The sequence below is a fragment of the Ascaphus truei genome, chromosome 5 (assembly GCF_040206685.1).
Source record: "Ascaphus truei isolate aAscTru1 chromosome 5, aAscTru1.hap1, whole genome shotgun sequence".
Classification (NCBI taxonomy): Eukaryota; Metazoa; Chordata; class Amphibia; order Anura; family Ascaphidae; genus Ascaphus; species Ascaphus truei.
This window is the reverse complement of record NC_134487.1, coordinates 285,308,138-285,324,296: the sequence shown is the minus strand read 5'-3', so window position 1 is coordinate 285,324,296 and position 16,159 is coordinate 285,308,138. Positions and strand designations below refer to the sequence as shown.

The 16,159-nt window shown below is 48.4% G+C and overlaps 2 protein-coding genes across 2 annotated transcripts in view; one reads left to right on the top strand and one right to left on the bottom strand.

The window, feature by feature from the left end:
• Positions 1-1,784, top strand: part of BID (BH3 interacting domain death agonist) — a 29,122-nt gene extending 27,338 nt beyond the window's left edge. The window contains exon 5 of the mRNA XM_075602428.1: positions 982-1,784. Coding sequence (XP_075458543.1) covers positions 982-987 — 6 coding nt within the window. The 3' untranslated portion in view covers positions 988-1,784. The remainder of the gene's footprint in view (positions 1-981) is intronic.
• A 1,594-nt stretch (positions 1,785-3,378) lies between these two features.
• BCL2L13 (BCL2 like 13) overlaps positions 3,379-16,159 on the bottom strand; it is a 34,844-nt gene continuing 22,063 nt past the window's right edge. The window contains exon 7 of the mRNA XM_075602427.1: positions 3,379-6,900. Coding sequence (XP_075458542.1) covers positions 6,136-6,900 — 765 coding nt within the window. The 3' untranslated portion in view covers positions 3,379-6,135. The remainder of the gene's footprint in view (positions 6,901-16,159) is intronic.

The following is a 16,159-nucleotide window of genomic DNA, read 5'->3' as shown; positions in this document are numbered from 1 at the left end:
GTATTTATTGGGGGATTCTAGTTCTACTTTAAATATAACATTTTAAAAGTGACATGAATAAATAATTGTCCCTTTTGGGACACTGTAGATGCCAGGCCTTATCTCCTCGCTTCAAGTCAGATTTGAAAATGCACTTTCTGCATACAGGAATTTCAATGGGCGGGAGTATTATATAATATGTGACATCATTGTATTTTAACTCCCTGTGTTCTGATGTCTATTTTTTCACTTGCTGCATTGGCTTAGATTTAAAAAAAAACCCTCCAATTAGGCCAGGGGTCCTCAACTCCAGTCCTCAAGCCCCCCTTAAACAGTCAGGGTTTCAGGACATTCCTGCTTCAGCACAGGTGGCTAAATCAGAGACTCCGTCTTCAACTAAGGCTGCGCTTATAGTGCCGGCGACAGTCGCGTCAAAACAAATGCATTGTTGCTGTCGTCGGTGCTTATGATGCACGCGACAAAGCAGCAGCGCTACCAAAAATCTGGAAGTCACTGATATTTGATTTTTTCAGCGGCGGTCTCTCAATGTAACCAATCGGAGAGCTTCTCCGTCCCTCTGCCCTCCCCCTTTTATGACGTCGCTGGCCTTGTAGCCAGCGACGTCGCCTGAACTTGAAATTTAACTTTCGCAATGGCGATGGGTGACGTCATCGGTCGCGTCTCTGGCACCCTAAGCGCGGCCTTAGCCTTTGATTGAACCACCTGCGCTGAAGCTGGGATATCCTGAAAACCTGACCTGTTGGGAGGGAAGGGGGGGGGGGGGCGGGGTATAGCTTGAGGACTGGAGTTGAGCACCCCAGGGTTAGGGGGAACTGCCCCCTGAGTAGTGCAACAAATTTAAACTGCCCTTTGGCTGCTTCCAAAGAGTTGCCGATTCCCTCAGGCAGGGAAAGAGTTAATATGCAGATTTGCTCCACCACCCGCGATTCTGCGGTATGTTACATTCTCACCGTGCTCCCCCATCTTTCTTCCTCCGTGCAGAGGTGAGCGCGCAGTCGGCTGCGCCCAGACCAGCCTTTGAAGTGGGAAGAAGCTTTGACGGCTGTGACCCTGCTTGTGGAAGTTGAGCGCACGTGGCTGCTGACCAAGCCGGGGGGGTGGCAAAATCCTGGAGTCCAAGCCCCCAAGTAAACTCCTTTGGACCTTCAGGGGCCGCACATCGCAGCTGTCATTTCCAGGCAGTTTCTATTTTAATTTTATTCGTTAACCTTTTTGTTCACGTTTTTTTAGATAAAAATTCCAAATAAACTTCTTATATAAATCTGATACATAGAACATATTTAAAAATTTTCTCCCATTAAAGCATTAATCCCCCCCCCCCCCCCCCAAACCGTATATATTTTTTAATCTCACCTGGAGCTCATCCATCGTCCGGGGACCCTGTGTTTTTTTTTTTTGTTTCCCGGTTTTGACCCTCAAAATACTACAAATCTAGCCTGCTGGACAACTAAAAAAACATGACCGCAGGGTCACCAAATAAAAGCTGCCATGTCATCTCCCTGCCAAAGAGGTCTTCAATGTATGGCTTTTTATGTTCTATATTGTAAGTAGTTTAAACTCCTTTTACTTGAACCGCCCCGGCAGTGAAATGGTTAACAACCCTCCCCCCCTCCCCTCTCGCCCAGCAATGGACATAGGAAGTGTTTAGGGCTGCGCCAGTTTTGCGCTCCCGGATTTCTAGTTAATACACGTTGCTGTTTTCTATTCGGTCTGTAACATTGCGATAGCGCCCGTTGGTTTTTTTTCCCCAGACAGATCAAATTAAAAAATGAATGAATGTTTTGCATATGCCTGTTTTGTTTTTTCTGGTTAACGTTTCTTAAGAGTAATAAAAGCCAAACTGTGGTTACCGAGGCCTCGTGCGGCCTGTTGCCGACTCCTGATAAATAGTACAAAGGAAAGTCTCTCAGGGCTGGAACTGCGGAATGGGACATTTTGGTCACGGCCAAGTCTCTGCCGGCGCTTGGAAGCAGAGGGACGCTTCGTCAAGGTATGGTCATTTAGTGGTTAAGGATAGGAGTGTTAGGGTAAGGGGTTAAGGTTTTTGGGGCGGTGTTGGTATTCGGGGTTTTTACCTCTAATGCGGCGTCAAAATAGCACTGCGGGGTCATGTGACGTCACGTTGCCATGGAGAAGTGTGGACTGTAGCCAGGTAAGTTACCTGACCCCCCCCTCCCCCCGTCTTGGACCGCTGTAACCGTGACTGGTGTTGGCGTTTTCCACTGTAAGGCTATTGTGCACACGTCAGCGCTATAGTTAACGCACGGTGCTGCAGTGCATTATGGGCCAGTCTGAAAGTGAATGGGTTAAAAGCGGGAGAACTACAGCTGCACCCGTCACCCTGGGCTCTTTGTTTGCTCTCAGCTCTCATCCCGCTCTCCCTCCCACATCCGCAAGAACGCAGCAATCCTGCAGCACTGCCATAGTGGTCGTTTTAAAAATGGTAACTGGGGTGCCCTGCAGAGCTGAACTGCGCAATGTGTCGGCCCCCTGTTCCCGAGACACTTACCGGTATTGTTTCCTGGACATTTAACCATTTTGGGAGTCCCTAGGCCAGGGTTGACGCAATTTCAGTCCTCAAGGGCTACTAACAGGTCAAGTTTTCAGGAGACCCCTGCTTCAGCACAGGTGGTTCAATCATGACTGAGCCACCAGTGCTTAAGCAGGGATATCCTGAAAACCTGGTCTGTTGGTGGCGCTTGAGGACTGGAGCTTTTTCCCCCAGGTTAGATTGCATCCTGTGGTTTCCTCCGCCGTGTGCAGGTTAAGGGTTCACCGCGGTCACGTGATCCGAGCTTTGCCGGATGGGCCATGGCACTCTGGGGCCCCTCCAGCACTCGAGGGGTTAAACAGTCGTCGAAATAGGAAGCTGCGCTGATATCTCCCAGGCGACTTTGATGGCTTCGAATTGGGGCCTGCGAGAGTTGGCAGCCATTTTTGGTCTCCGTAAAGGGGGTAGGAAAATATCGGCAACTGAAGCGGTATGTCTGGGACCGGTCGATCCCAAGTTTAAGAAAAAGAAATTAAAAAATAGCGCGTTTCCGCTTTGGCGGGAGCGCGTAACGCCAAGTCCGTGAACAAATCATTAAAAAAATAAAGGTTGAGCATGACAGCAGTTATGGCCCTTAAAGCAGCAATGTGCCACGCCATAAGACCATATTTACTGAGCTGTGCCAGGTATCTTATGGTGTAGCACTGCTTAGTAAACATGGCACGAAATCTCCCTGTACGTAACATGCACACTGCAGGGCCCAGCCCTGGTGTAAAGCACGCTCAGCCATTTTATCCTTCATATCTGACCCCGACCCCCTCCGTCCGAAGCTCGGATTGTGCCGAGCGTGAAACGCCACCGGGCAATAACAACACAAAGCCAGGATCGAGGGGACAAAAAAAATCCACTTATTTATAAAGTGTCATACGATCTCCAAATAGTTTCATCCGTTTCACTAGGAATTGGTGGCGGCGAGGTTTTTTTTTTTTTTTACACAATATTAACCCCTTATGCTGCTAGAGCGCCCCCCATCCAGGCGCTTTTTATCGTAGGAAGATGAAATCGATATCTGGATTCCGATGTAGTGTGCAAATGTTCAATGAGGTGTTCACAGGGTGCAGCGGGGTCACTGGAAGCTTTCACAGAATAGGGAGTCATCACTACCCTTCTCTCCCCCACCCCCACCCCCATATGATTTTGTGTCTGTGTTGTAGAGCAGGGTTGCTCCACTCCATCCTCAAGGCCAAACTCCCCCCCCCCCCTCCAAACAGGTCAGGTTTTCACGATATCCCAGCTTCAACACAGGTGGCTCAATCAGTTCCAGCTTCATCACAGGTGGCTCAGTCTTTGCTTGAGACGGCTGTGCTGAAGTAGGGATATCTTGAAAACCTGACCTGTTTGGGGGGGGGGGGGGGGAGGGAAGAGTGGTGAGGAGTGGATTGAGCACCCTTACTGTAGGGAGAGCAGTTTCATTCTCTACACAAGAAAATACTGTTGATATTTAGCATGTCATTCAATGTAACTGGTGGTCGGATCTCTCTAAGGACGGCGAGTCCAACGTCAATAAGCCGGGAATGTTGCAGCGATTCCAGTGTTGCTCCCAAGATGAGTCACCTGAGTCCCTAACTAAAGCAGTGTCTGATTATTTAATCCAAAAGGAGGCTCATGCCCTAACATTGTTGCGTCAATGTATGTTTAATAAGTGTGACTGGGTGCGTAAAGTGGCAGTAGCCCTTAGTCTTTGCAGTGGGGCTGTCCGAGCGCTGCAATACAGTGTGATCGGCCCGGTCACCGTTTAAAGCATCGGAGGACAGTTGGGGCATGGGCTGCAAAAGAAGGAAACTGCTCCACCACTAAAGGGGTTAAAATGTCAAAAGCCAAATCGCATGGCTTGGCTACACGCGGTGCAGGCCGCTCTGGCCGTTAAGCGTTTCCTGCTTGGGCCAGAGGAAAAGAAAATGAAGACCCTGTAAATGCGCAATATGGCTACACACGGCCAGCTGGACATTGCTAAAAACGTCCCCCAACGTGACCACTTCACAGCCAGGAGAACCAGCCACTCGGTGCATGGAAAGGATTAAGCACAGGCGTCCGCTTGGGACAGTAGTTCTTCTCTAACCTGACGCCCAGTGCACCGCGGGGGAAGTGAGGTGTAGGGAAGAGGGGGGAGGGGGAGTGGTAACATGTAATGGGATGTGTAGGGGGGGGGGTTACGAGTAATGAGATGTGTAGGGGGGGTTACGAGTAATGGGATGTGTAGGGGGGTTTACGAGTAATGGGATGTGTAGGGGGGTTACGAGTAATGGGATGTGTAGGGGGGTTACGAGTAATGGGAGGTCGCGTGTAATGGGAGGTGTGGGGGGGTAGCGTGTAATGGGAGGTGTAGGGGGGTAGCGTGCAATGGGAGGTGGGGGTAGCGTGTAATGGGAGGTGTGGGGGATGTAACATGTAATGGGATGTGTAGGGGGGGGTTACGAGTAAGGGGATGTGTAGGGGGTAGCGTGTAATGGGAGGTGTAGGGGTGGTAGCGTGTAATGGGAGGTGTAGCGTGTAATGGGAGGTGTGGGGGGTAACATGTAATGCATAGGGGGGAGAATGTGTAATGTGTAGCTGGTAACAGGACCATAGTGATTTATTGTCTCTCTATCTAACCCCCCCCCCCCCCACCCCCTAAGGCTATACCACACCATACACTATTGTAGATCTCAGTAAAAGTATAAGTGATTTCTGTTAAAAAATATATATATTTTGCAATGCACAGGTTTCCTAGCAGCAGGAAACGAACCCTTCACCTCGGGCAGCTGTACTGGGGAGAGAGAGTCTCATCTAATTACCCTCCTATCGGCTATTCAGAGGAGGGGCAGCAGGCCCCTTCTCCCCCTTCCCCCCCCCCCTCCCCAAAAAAGGGAGATTCCAACCTAGAAATCCACCACCCCCTCTTAAATCTCATGAAAATATATCAGGGGCGTTTAATTGCCCTCTCAAAATGTGAAAACAAACAAAAAAAAAGTTTAAATGAACAGCTCAATTCTTGCTAGACAAAATCTATAATCAAAAGCAGCAATCCCGCCTTCCACCTCCTCTCCCCCCTTACCTGAATTTGGGCATCTACCAGGGCCCAAATACCCCAATTATCGCTCCTGTACAGTCCATTTCCTCCCCATGTTCCATAAACATTGTTTTTTTTTAAATTTGATTTTTTTTGGTGGGGGTATTTAAAATATAGTCATCAACACCTAATGGTGACGCCACCGTATCTCAATAATCGTGGCGCAAAGCTGCTATGTACTTGTTGGCCCATCGAGTGATGTTGGAAGCAGCCATTTTTAATACTCATAACAAGCCAGTAAAGTGAAAATCTCCACCACTAGGGTGCTCAGGTGCTTCGGGATTCACCGATGGTCATTTTATTACTCCAAACCCACCAGAGATTAAAATTAAATCATAAGGATCAAAAGGGGGCCCCCTCGCCGGTCAGCACCAGGAAAAACCTGGTGGTTCGGAATAAGATTGCTGCTTTAACCTTGCCGCCGCGCTATGGTTGATCTGGCTGGGGTAATGGCAACATTAGTATACGAGAGGAGACTGATCACAGGATTGAAAAGTGGGTGGGGGGGACGACGGACGCTCACGCCCTCTCGCTTCTACGTTTTCCTCAGCGCCATGTACACCCCCACTGCAAAAATGGCAGCCACGGCTGCCAACCCTCCGTACAGCAGGATGTAATTCCCCTCCGGCAGCAGCGCCGATTCATCTTCTTCCGCCTGCGGAGGTGGTGGAGGCAGCGGCCGGGAAGAGGGAAATTCTCCCTTCTCTTCTGAAGTTGGCTGGCTCTCTTCATTGCCCCCCACTGACGGGGTTGGATATACTTTTTCCGACCCTCTCTTGGTGGATCTATCTACTTTTGGTGGCTCCGGCTGTATTATGGGCGATGGGGGACTACCTCTCTCTTCCACCGGTGCTGTTGCCAGTGCAGCCTTGAGGGCTGAAGTCAATACCGATGGGGCCACTGGAACTGCTCTGTCTTCGGCCTCCTCCTCGTGAGCCAAAGTGTCCACTACCACAGCAGCGGCTCCCTCGATGGCAGCAGCGGCCTCCTCGATGACCGCCGCGATTTCCTCCTTCTCCACGTGGACAATGTCCGAGTTGGACGAGTTGTTTTCACTCCGCTCCTCGCCTCCCCCGTTGCTGTCCAGGCTCTTCAGCTCCTCGGGATCCATGGCTACCTGCTGCCAGGACTCGGGCCCCAGGGAGGTAGGCAGGCTCGCTGTCTGCCAGGAGGAAGAGATGGCCAGGCTTTCGTGAGGGGACAGCTGCTCAGAGTTATCACTCGTTAGGATGTAGATGTCGTTGCTGTCTTCAGCGATAAGTCCCTCTTCCTCCTCCGAGTCCACGTTGAAAAGCGCACCCTGGGGGGGGGGGGAAGAGAAGAGAGATATGGGGAGGAGAGAGATGGAGAGAGATGGGGCGGGGGGAAAGAGAGATGGATGGATGGATGGGGCGGGGGAAAGAGAGATGGATGGATGGATGGATGGATGGGGCGGGGGGAAAGAGAGATGGATGGATGGATGGGGCGGGGGGAAAGAGAGATGGATGGATGGATGGGGCGGGGGAAAGAGAGATGGATGGATGGATGGATGGGGCGGGGGGAAAGAGAGATGGATGGATGGATGGGGCGGGGGGAAAGAGAGATGGATGGATGGATGGATGGATGGATGGGGCGGGGGGAAAGAGAGATGGATGGATGGATGGATGGATGGGGCGGGGGGAAAGAGAGATGGATGGATGGATGGATGGATGGGGCGGGGGGAAAGAGAGATGGATGGATGGATGGATGGATGGAGCGGGGGGAAAGAGAGATGGATGGATGGATGGATGGATGGGGCGGGGGGAAAGAGAGATGGATGGATGGATGGATGGATGGATGGATGGGGCGGGGGGAAAGAGAGATGGATGGATGGAGCGGGGGGAAAGAGAGATGGATGGATGGATGGGGCGGGGGGAAAGAGATGGATGGATGGGGCGGGGGAAAGAGAGATGGATGGATGGATGGATGGATGGATGGATGGATGGGGCGGGGGGAAAGAGAGATGGATGGATGGATGGATGGGGCGGGGGGAAAGAGAGATGGATGGATGGATGGATGGGGCGGGGGGAAAGAGAGATGGATGGATGGATGGATGGATGGATGGGGCGGGGGGAAAGAGAGATGGATGGATGGGGCGGGGGGAAAGAGAGATGGATGGATGGATGGATGGATGGATGGATGGGGCGGGGGGAAAGAGAGATGATGGATGGATGGATGGATGGATGGGGCGGGGGGAAAGAGATGGATGGATGGATGGATGGATGGATGGGGCGGGGGGAAAGAGAGATGGATGGATGGATGGGGCGGGGGGAAAGAGAGATGGATGGATGGATGGATGGATGGGGCGGGGGGAAAGAGATGGATGGATGGATGGGGGGGAAGAGAGATGGATGGATGGATGGATGGGGGGGAAGAGAGATGGATGGGGGGAAGAGAGATGGATGGGGGGGGAAGAGAGATGGATGGGGGGGGAAGAGAGATGGATGGGGGGGAAGAGAGAGGGATGGGGGGGAAGAGAGAGGGATGGGGGGGGGGGAAGAGAGATGGATGGGGGGGGGGAAGAGAGATGGATGGGGGGGAAGAGAGATGGATGGGGGTGGGGGAGAAGAGAGATGGATGGGGGTGGGGGGGGAAGAGAGATGGATGGGGGGGAAGAGAGATGGATGGGGGGGGGGAAGAGAGATGGATGGGGGGGAAGAGAGATGGATGGGGGGGAAGAGAGATGGATGGGGGGGAAGAGAGATGGATGGGGGGGAAGAGAGATGGATGGGGGGGGAGAGAGAGATGGATGGGGGGGGACAAGAGAGAGAGAGAAGCACAAGGCATTAGAACCTGGTAGCTTTTGGTACAACTGCATTTGACGTAAGGACAGGGGCAGGGTGTATAGGCTTTTAGTGTCTCCATAGTAACTAAACCCTTTGAAATACTTATACAATGTTATGCAAACTCGTATGAAAGTATGGTTTATACACTGTTTATAACCTGTTTTATGCGTAGGGAGATTGTGCATTCAGCTGAACCCCTTTGCTGGCAAGCCTGGCAGTAATAAGTGGTTGTGCTCGGTGGTCACACTTGGTATCGCAGCTGTAACAGCAGTCAGCCCAGGAACACCAACAACAAGATGTAAATGTTCCTTCTAAAAGTGAGGGCAGAGGGTGTGTGTATCATCTTAAATCAGAGTGGTGAAGGAAATCACAAACAGTTAACCAGACACAGTATCCTTTCCGTGAGTCATGACTACAGCAGAGATATGAGGCTGCACCAATTCCAAATATCAGGGGGCTGCAGCCTTGTTTACAGCATTGAGACACATTTAAAATGCACGCGGCGCAGAAAGTCCTCCCAGGACGCAGATCTTGGAAATGATGATGCGTTACTCTCATTACGACTGGCCCCAGAGACTGAGCAGAGTGTGGGGGGAGATGTCCCGGCAGCCGTAATGGTCTCCCGTTGTTTTCGAGTTTTACAGTAAAGTGACTACAGAGACGGAACAGCTCCTCAGCGGGGCGGTAATTTTAACACCAGTTCTGTACAAGCTTCCGCGTTAGGCGGAGCAATCCTGCAAAGGACCAACGGGTAGGGAACGCATTTAATTCATGCAATCAGGGCTTCTCAACTCCTGCTCCAAGATCCCCTAACAGGGCAGGCTTTCAGAGTAATCCGGCTTCAGCACAGGTGGCTCAAAAAACTGAGCCACTTGTGCTGAAGCAGGGATAGCCTTAAAACCTGACCTGTTGGTGGCCCTTGAGGACTGGAGTTTCCTACCCGGACATTACATGCCCCTGTGTCTCTCAGATAACATTGGGGTATAAGCTGATCTGGTTGCTATAAGAATGTATGGCGTTATGTGCACGGCTGTGCTAGCACTGGGACAGCACTATTACATATAAACCACACGTCTTTGCAATGTAGAGTACAAAAAAAAATAAGCTACAACAGAAGTACATGGACATGTAGCCGTGTTTAATATACAGATTAGCACTGTACATTAAAGCAACCCAGCTACAGGATGTCGAATTAACCTCTTCACTACCAACGTGACTTGTACAGCATTGGCAGCAAACAATTAAAAGGTGAAGCCCTCTCACAAAAATATAAATGCTGTTTCCCCCCCTTATTTTTTGTTTTTGGGGGGGGCGGAGGGGCGTATTCTGGGGTTTTGCCATGCGTTGCTGGTACCTTGGCCAGACAAAAGAATGACCTCCCAAATGCGGATAACTAGTATCACCAGAATTTCACAATGGTATATATCTATATCCAATGTATAATATTCCCCAGCGTGCAGACGGGACAGTGGCAGACTGAGTAATAAGCTTCTCTAAGCCTGGAATGTGTGCCTCAATGGGAGAAATGTTGACACAACTCTGGCACTGTTATTTTTGCAGCGAGCCCCTGACTGCCCGTTATATAACAGTCGGGCCCTGGCAGCGGTGTGTCTGAATACCAGGGGAGGGACATGGCACCAGGGGGATGCATGTGCCCGCTTGTTATTTTATGCCTATAAAGCCCTTTGCAGCGCTTGCTAAAATGTTTGTGAATCATCCGTACGAAGAGAACGACAAAATGAATGGAAGTATTGACCCTTTCACTGCCAGAGGGGCCTGTGCCCAGTTATACAGCGATGCAAACCACAGAGCCATTTGCACACTCAAAATGAAGACAAATACTAAATTATAACTAAAAATAGGAGCAAATCTATATATTTTTTTGCGGTGAAAAAAAAAAAAAAGAAAGATTATTTTTGAATTCCTAAATATTTTTCGCTTTAATTTGAAGCGAGCAATTCTTTGCTGCAGTAGCGGGATTAGGTGGAAGTTGCGCACGTGAAATTAGGCAAATCTAGACCGCTTCTACATACAGATATAGGAACCGGTATGAAGCAGCCTCGTTTCTAAAAGATATTTATCTCAGGTTTTTCCCCTTTGAAAAAGTAAATGTATTATTACGGCACGCCATGTGGAAATGTTCCAAACTCGTCAGCCCCGTCGCTGCAGAGCAGTGCATTACTGGCCCCGCTGGCAAAGGGTTAATCTGGCGTTTGTCGTCCCTCCCTGGCTCTGGCAGAAGATATGGAGCGTGTAGGATCTGGCCATTGCAGCTGCTTTAATCCGAAGGGAGCAGCTGTGTGTCAGACAGACACACGGGATAAAACAAGATGGCCCTCACTACCACATTCCAGAATGGAAATAGTGCCAATGGCCTGATGTGTCCCAAGATGGCCCAGATTAGACGTAGTGTGGTATCCATTTTTTATTGTAACCCTTTTGCTGCCAGAGGCCTGCAACTTCATTGCAGAGATCATAGATTTTTTTTTTAAGTTTCTCAGAATCGCTTCTAATAAAGTGCAATAAAAAAAATTAATAATTAATACAAAAGTTTCCCTTATTGGATTACCACTCAGCATAATGCAAGAGAGCAAAGGAGGAGGATTGGGGAGTGATCGACTAAACCATACTAATTGGGATGTGAAAAATATAATAAATTTTAATCGATAATTATAAATAGAAGTAGGTGCAACTGTGAACTGAAGTGAATCAGAAAAAGGTGAGGAGTACAAAATGACTGTACTCCAAAGAAAATTCACTTAAATGCACACTACCAATTGTTAAAATGTAACTTTTAATACTATATACTTAAAACATATATTACCGAAGAAAATGTGTAATAACCAGTAAAAATAAATTAAATAAAGTAACTCATGCACCAAGAAAAGCTCTCATGTGTAAAGACTCCAATGTACAATTGAAACTGGAGTGATTAAAAGTTACATTTTAACAATCGGTAGTGTGCATTTAAGTGAATTTTCTTTGGAGTACAGTCATTTTGTACTCCACCTTTTTCTAATGCAAGAGAGCCCTGCAAGGGGATAACCTCGTCTCTAGTGCTTGGACCATGGAGGCACAACTTGAAACTGTAAACCAGGTGGCCAACTCCCGTCCAAAAGGGACACCAACAGGTCAGGTATTCAGGATATCCCTGCTTCAGCACAGGTGGCTCAACCAGTAACTCAGTCAGAATGACTGCACCACGTGTGCTGAAGCAGGGATATCCGGAAAACCTGATCCGTTGGTGGCCCTTGAGGACGGGAGTTGGTCACCACTGCCGTAAGCTGTTCAGAATAGGGACACGGCGTCTCTAACTTCCCGTGGATGCGCGAACACGTGCCAGATAAGAATACAGGTGTCATTCATTGCCAGAAAGTGACACACAGGAAAGCAACACACACCAGCATCGGGGATTAAAAATTGAGATAGGCAGGTTCCCCCCTTCCGGATGTGGCTTTACACTGTAATAACGGTCACTGCCTTTAAACGGGTGAATCCTGGTCATCTTCTTTTGACCTTGGGCAAGTCACCTAGTCTCCCTGTGCCTCGGACACCCAAATGATATGGTAATCTTTAATGCACCTGCAAAATGCCATGTATATCGCTGCGTACACGGCCCACGCTTAGAATCATTATTAGAAGAATAATGATGATTAGTACTACTACCCCCCTGGGTTTTCACCTTTATCCAATCCAAAACGCATAATCGCTCCAAATGATTTCCTCATTAAGGAGGAGTTGTGATAAAGGAACTCCTGGCCTGAATTAAAAGTGTACCAATCTCAGGGGAAATATTTCCAGCCGTGCCCCCCCCCCCCCCCCCAGATCAAGCAGGCACTTTACCAACCTCAATAAGCTGCTGCATATCTAGAAGAAAGGGATATTAATGCTGGCAAGACAGTCAAGTAACTGGGCTTCATTTCCTCTGAGCCCAGGGGCAGTACAGACAGGGCAGCTGTGCGGCATTCATATCATCTGTTACAGAAATATGGGAGAGGCGGTGAGGGGGTTGAGAATGGACCGCAGTATTCAGTGATACAGAGTATGCAACTCTAATTCCACCCAGGAGCTCAACTTCAGACAATTATTGAGTTACAACTTTTTGTTTTTTTGAAGGGCCTCTTTAAATATGGCTGCCTTACGAATACCTTAAATCCATGTTAAATCATTGCCCGTCTGGATTCTCTAGAGGTTGTCCCATACTTTAGTGGCTTGGTAAGAGGGCATGGCTCAAGTCAGATTTACGTATGGCATATTCTAGTGGTTTCCAACCCGTCTTCTGTGTAACTCGGGATTGGGAGGTTACCAGCGGTTCCCCTAATAACATTACGTATAACAGATATTTTACATGTCAAGACTGCTGGAATTGCCATTACTTTTATTTTAAATTAGAAAAAAGTATTATTATATAGGATTAATGTTATAAATATAAAATATGGCTACATTATTTAGGAAATACAAGTCTTACCACATCAATAGTACTTTTAGGCACATAGGATGAGTAATCTGGGGTTCCACTAATGCACAACATATTTAAAAAGGGTTCCACAGTTCTTAAAAAGGTTGAAACCCACTGGTATATTCTGTAGGACATGCGGTTCTGATCTTTGCAGTGGGCCGAAGGCATTTTTCTGCACAACCAATATATTTCACGAAATATAGGCGTGGGATATAAAAGGACAGCCCCACTTTGTTTAAAATAAAAACAAACAGCATTTTGGAAACAAATTAATGTCATTGGTACCCTACAAAGTAACCGTAGCTAACCCCTTTATAACTGCAGAGGTAACGTACTGGTTTGTTGCCATTTTCAGCACTGAAGGGGTTCATTACATTTTTTCTGGCATCTGATTCATTTTTCTTTTAAAAGCAGAAAGCTGATGGTTTTTCCCCTCAACCATTATCTGCTCTGTCACAAGGAATGTGCAGTCCCTCCCTGTCGGACCCACAGTGCAAGATGAAGGGTCGGGCACGCTTCTGTAGGGAGGGCGGATGCCGCATAGCGCAGTGACATCACAGAAAGGCGAGGAGCTGCAGGTCTCAAGCCGTTGTCATCCTAATCCTTAAATATGTCCCTGCCGTTGGTTCACTTCACCTGGTATATCGAGTTCTGACAGGGTTTAGGCGCTGGCCACTGAAATGGAGCAGGATTGAATAAGGTGTGGCCGCAAGTTTAACCCCTTGGCAAGCTACACCACACTGGGTTTGCAATGCATCGTTATGTCAGTGAAAGGGTTAATACTATTTGGACATTAACCCCTTGTAAGATAGAGGGGTCAGCTACACGTTGCAGGGCCGTCCACCCGACATTGTACAATAAGGGCAAGCCCGAGATGCAATTTCTAGAGCAGGGCCGGCCAACTCCAGTCCTCAAGGGCCAACAACAGGTCAGGTCTTCAGGATATCCCTGCTTCAGCAAAGGTGGCTCAGTCACAATGACTGAGCCACCTGTGCTGAAGCAGGGATATCCTGAAGACCTGACCTGTTGATGGCCCTTGAGGACTGGAGTTGGCCACCGCTGTACTAGAGGGGTTAACACCAGTCGGGAAAAAAAAAGGCAGCAGCCAAAGGGTGTCAGCCGTCTGCTGCCGTTACAATCTGAAACACACCGACCTTCTCATCCCCCTGTACCTTATGCTTCCTCAGACTGTAAGCTCCTTGGGGAAGGACCCTTCTTTCCTACTGTAACAATGCATGTTAATGTTATCTTATTATTTTCATACCCCGACCCCATTGTACCGCGCTACAGAATGTGTTGGCGCTTTGTAAATAAATGATAATAAATAGAGGCAATACAGGGAGGTTAAGCCACGCTTCCGCATCATCATTTTCTCTCCTCCGCCATAAAACCCGAAGGACCGAAATTGCTTCCCATACCACTTAGATGTCAAGCTCTTCGCAACAGGGAATCCCTTTTCCCGTTATATTACCGTTTCAGGTCTATCGCTCCTATCCCGGCATGATACTGTAAATCAAATGACCTGCCCGTTTATACGGAGCTGCGGCCATACAGAATAAGAGCCAATACGTGTGGCCCCATCCCTTCCCGTATGGCTTTACATAAGGTTGTATCACAGCTCACCTTGCGGGTTAAAAAATAAATAAAAGTCCTTTAACGCAGGAATTCACATCAGATAAGCCTAGTAATCCTTCTTGCTGGAAAACCTCAATCCCACCCTGCTCATTGAGGCTTCATATAAACAAAAAAAAAAGAAGTTATTTTTTAAAGAAATAGAAGGATATTTTTTTATTTATAGAGCCCCCAAACAATGTACACGGCACTTTACAAGAAGAATAAAATACAGGGAATTCGAATACAATAATTGCCACAAATATAAAAAAGGGACACGATAGGAAATGGCCCTTGCCCAGAGAGCTTGGAATTTGTTCTTGCACATACACCGGGGGGTGACAGATTTTAATTGGGGAGAACGCCCAAAAGGAAAAGTAATGATACTGTGCTTTACAGCAGGGGAGCAACAGCTTTTAATAAACATGATCAAGTTCAATAGATAACTTTTACGGGGGTTCTGCGGTTTTATGGTTAAGGGAATTAAATCCCTTTAAACAGATGGCCAGTATAATCTCAATTAATATATCATTATTTCTGTTGACGACCCCCCGTGTGGCCCATTTTGTGTTGGGGGATCCCTTAGTCCGTTGGGTAACCGAACCAACTTAAATATCAATCTGGTGAAGCCTCATGTCTTAAAACAGGTGATAAAACTGATAAAAAATCCCCCCTCACCCCTGTGCTGCTGCCACCTCCCATCCCGTACCCAGCAAAACCAGAAAGGAAGATGCTCTATAAAAAGCTTCTCTTACCAAGACTGCCGTGTGGCTGGAGTTTGCAGAGGAGTGTAAGGAGATACTGACGCAGATGCACTACACCCGGGAGTAGCAGGGGATAGGAGAGGCGTGCGCATCCAGACACACACACAGGGGAGAGACACACACACACGTGAGTGTACAGCGACCCAGTTCCGTGTTTATGCTCTAACTCAGCTGCAGGGCAAACAGCAATATGATGCCAAACCAGTGCTGGGAGTACAAGGTGGGAAGGAGCCAGCTTGGGCTGAGTCTGCTGGGGCGAGAGAATGTTTCACATCATATTAAAACGTGTGTTGTCTTCCCCTCACTCGGGGACATCCCATCTCCCTTTATTAGGTAGCAGAGTAAGAGTAAGGAGCCGGAGAACAAAGAGACGAGGTTAGAGGGTCGGCTGGATGCTACAAAAATTAGCAAGCAGGACTTTCCAGAGGGAGATGCTGGAAGATGGACTGAAGGGAAAACCACAATGCTAGATTGTAAACTCTTCAGGGCAGGGATTATTTTCTCATAGTATTTACTGTGTATGTGTAGACCATCTGTGAGGGGCTGAATAAAGTCATTACAATCTGCAGAACCACACACTGCTGCGCGTTGTGTTTTGTAGGTGGGCTATACACCAGTGCTGTAAAACGGGAGCGCTATGCTACATCAAAAGCAAAGCAGTCACCTGTTGGGCTGGGAAGAGCCACTCTACTATCATTTAATCTGAGTCACGTCGGTTCATTAGAATGATTCACAACCTATGATAATTCTACATCAAGCACAGACCAAGGAAACTCAGGAGAGCGTGACACACACACACACACACACACACACACACACACACACACACACACACACACACACACACACACACACACACACACACACACACACACACACACACACACACACACACACACACACACACACTCCCCCACCCCC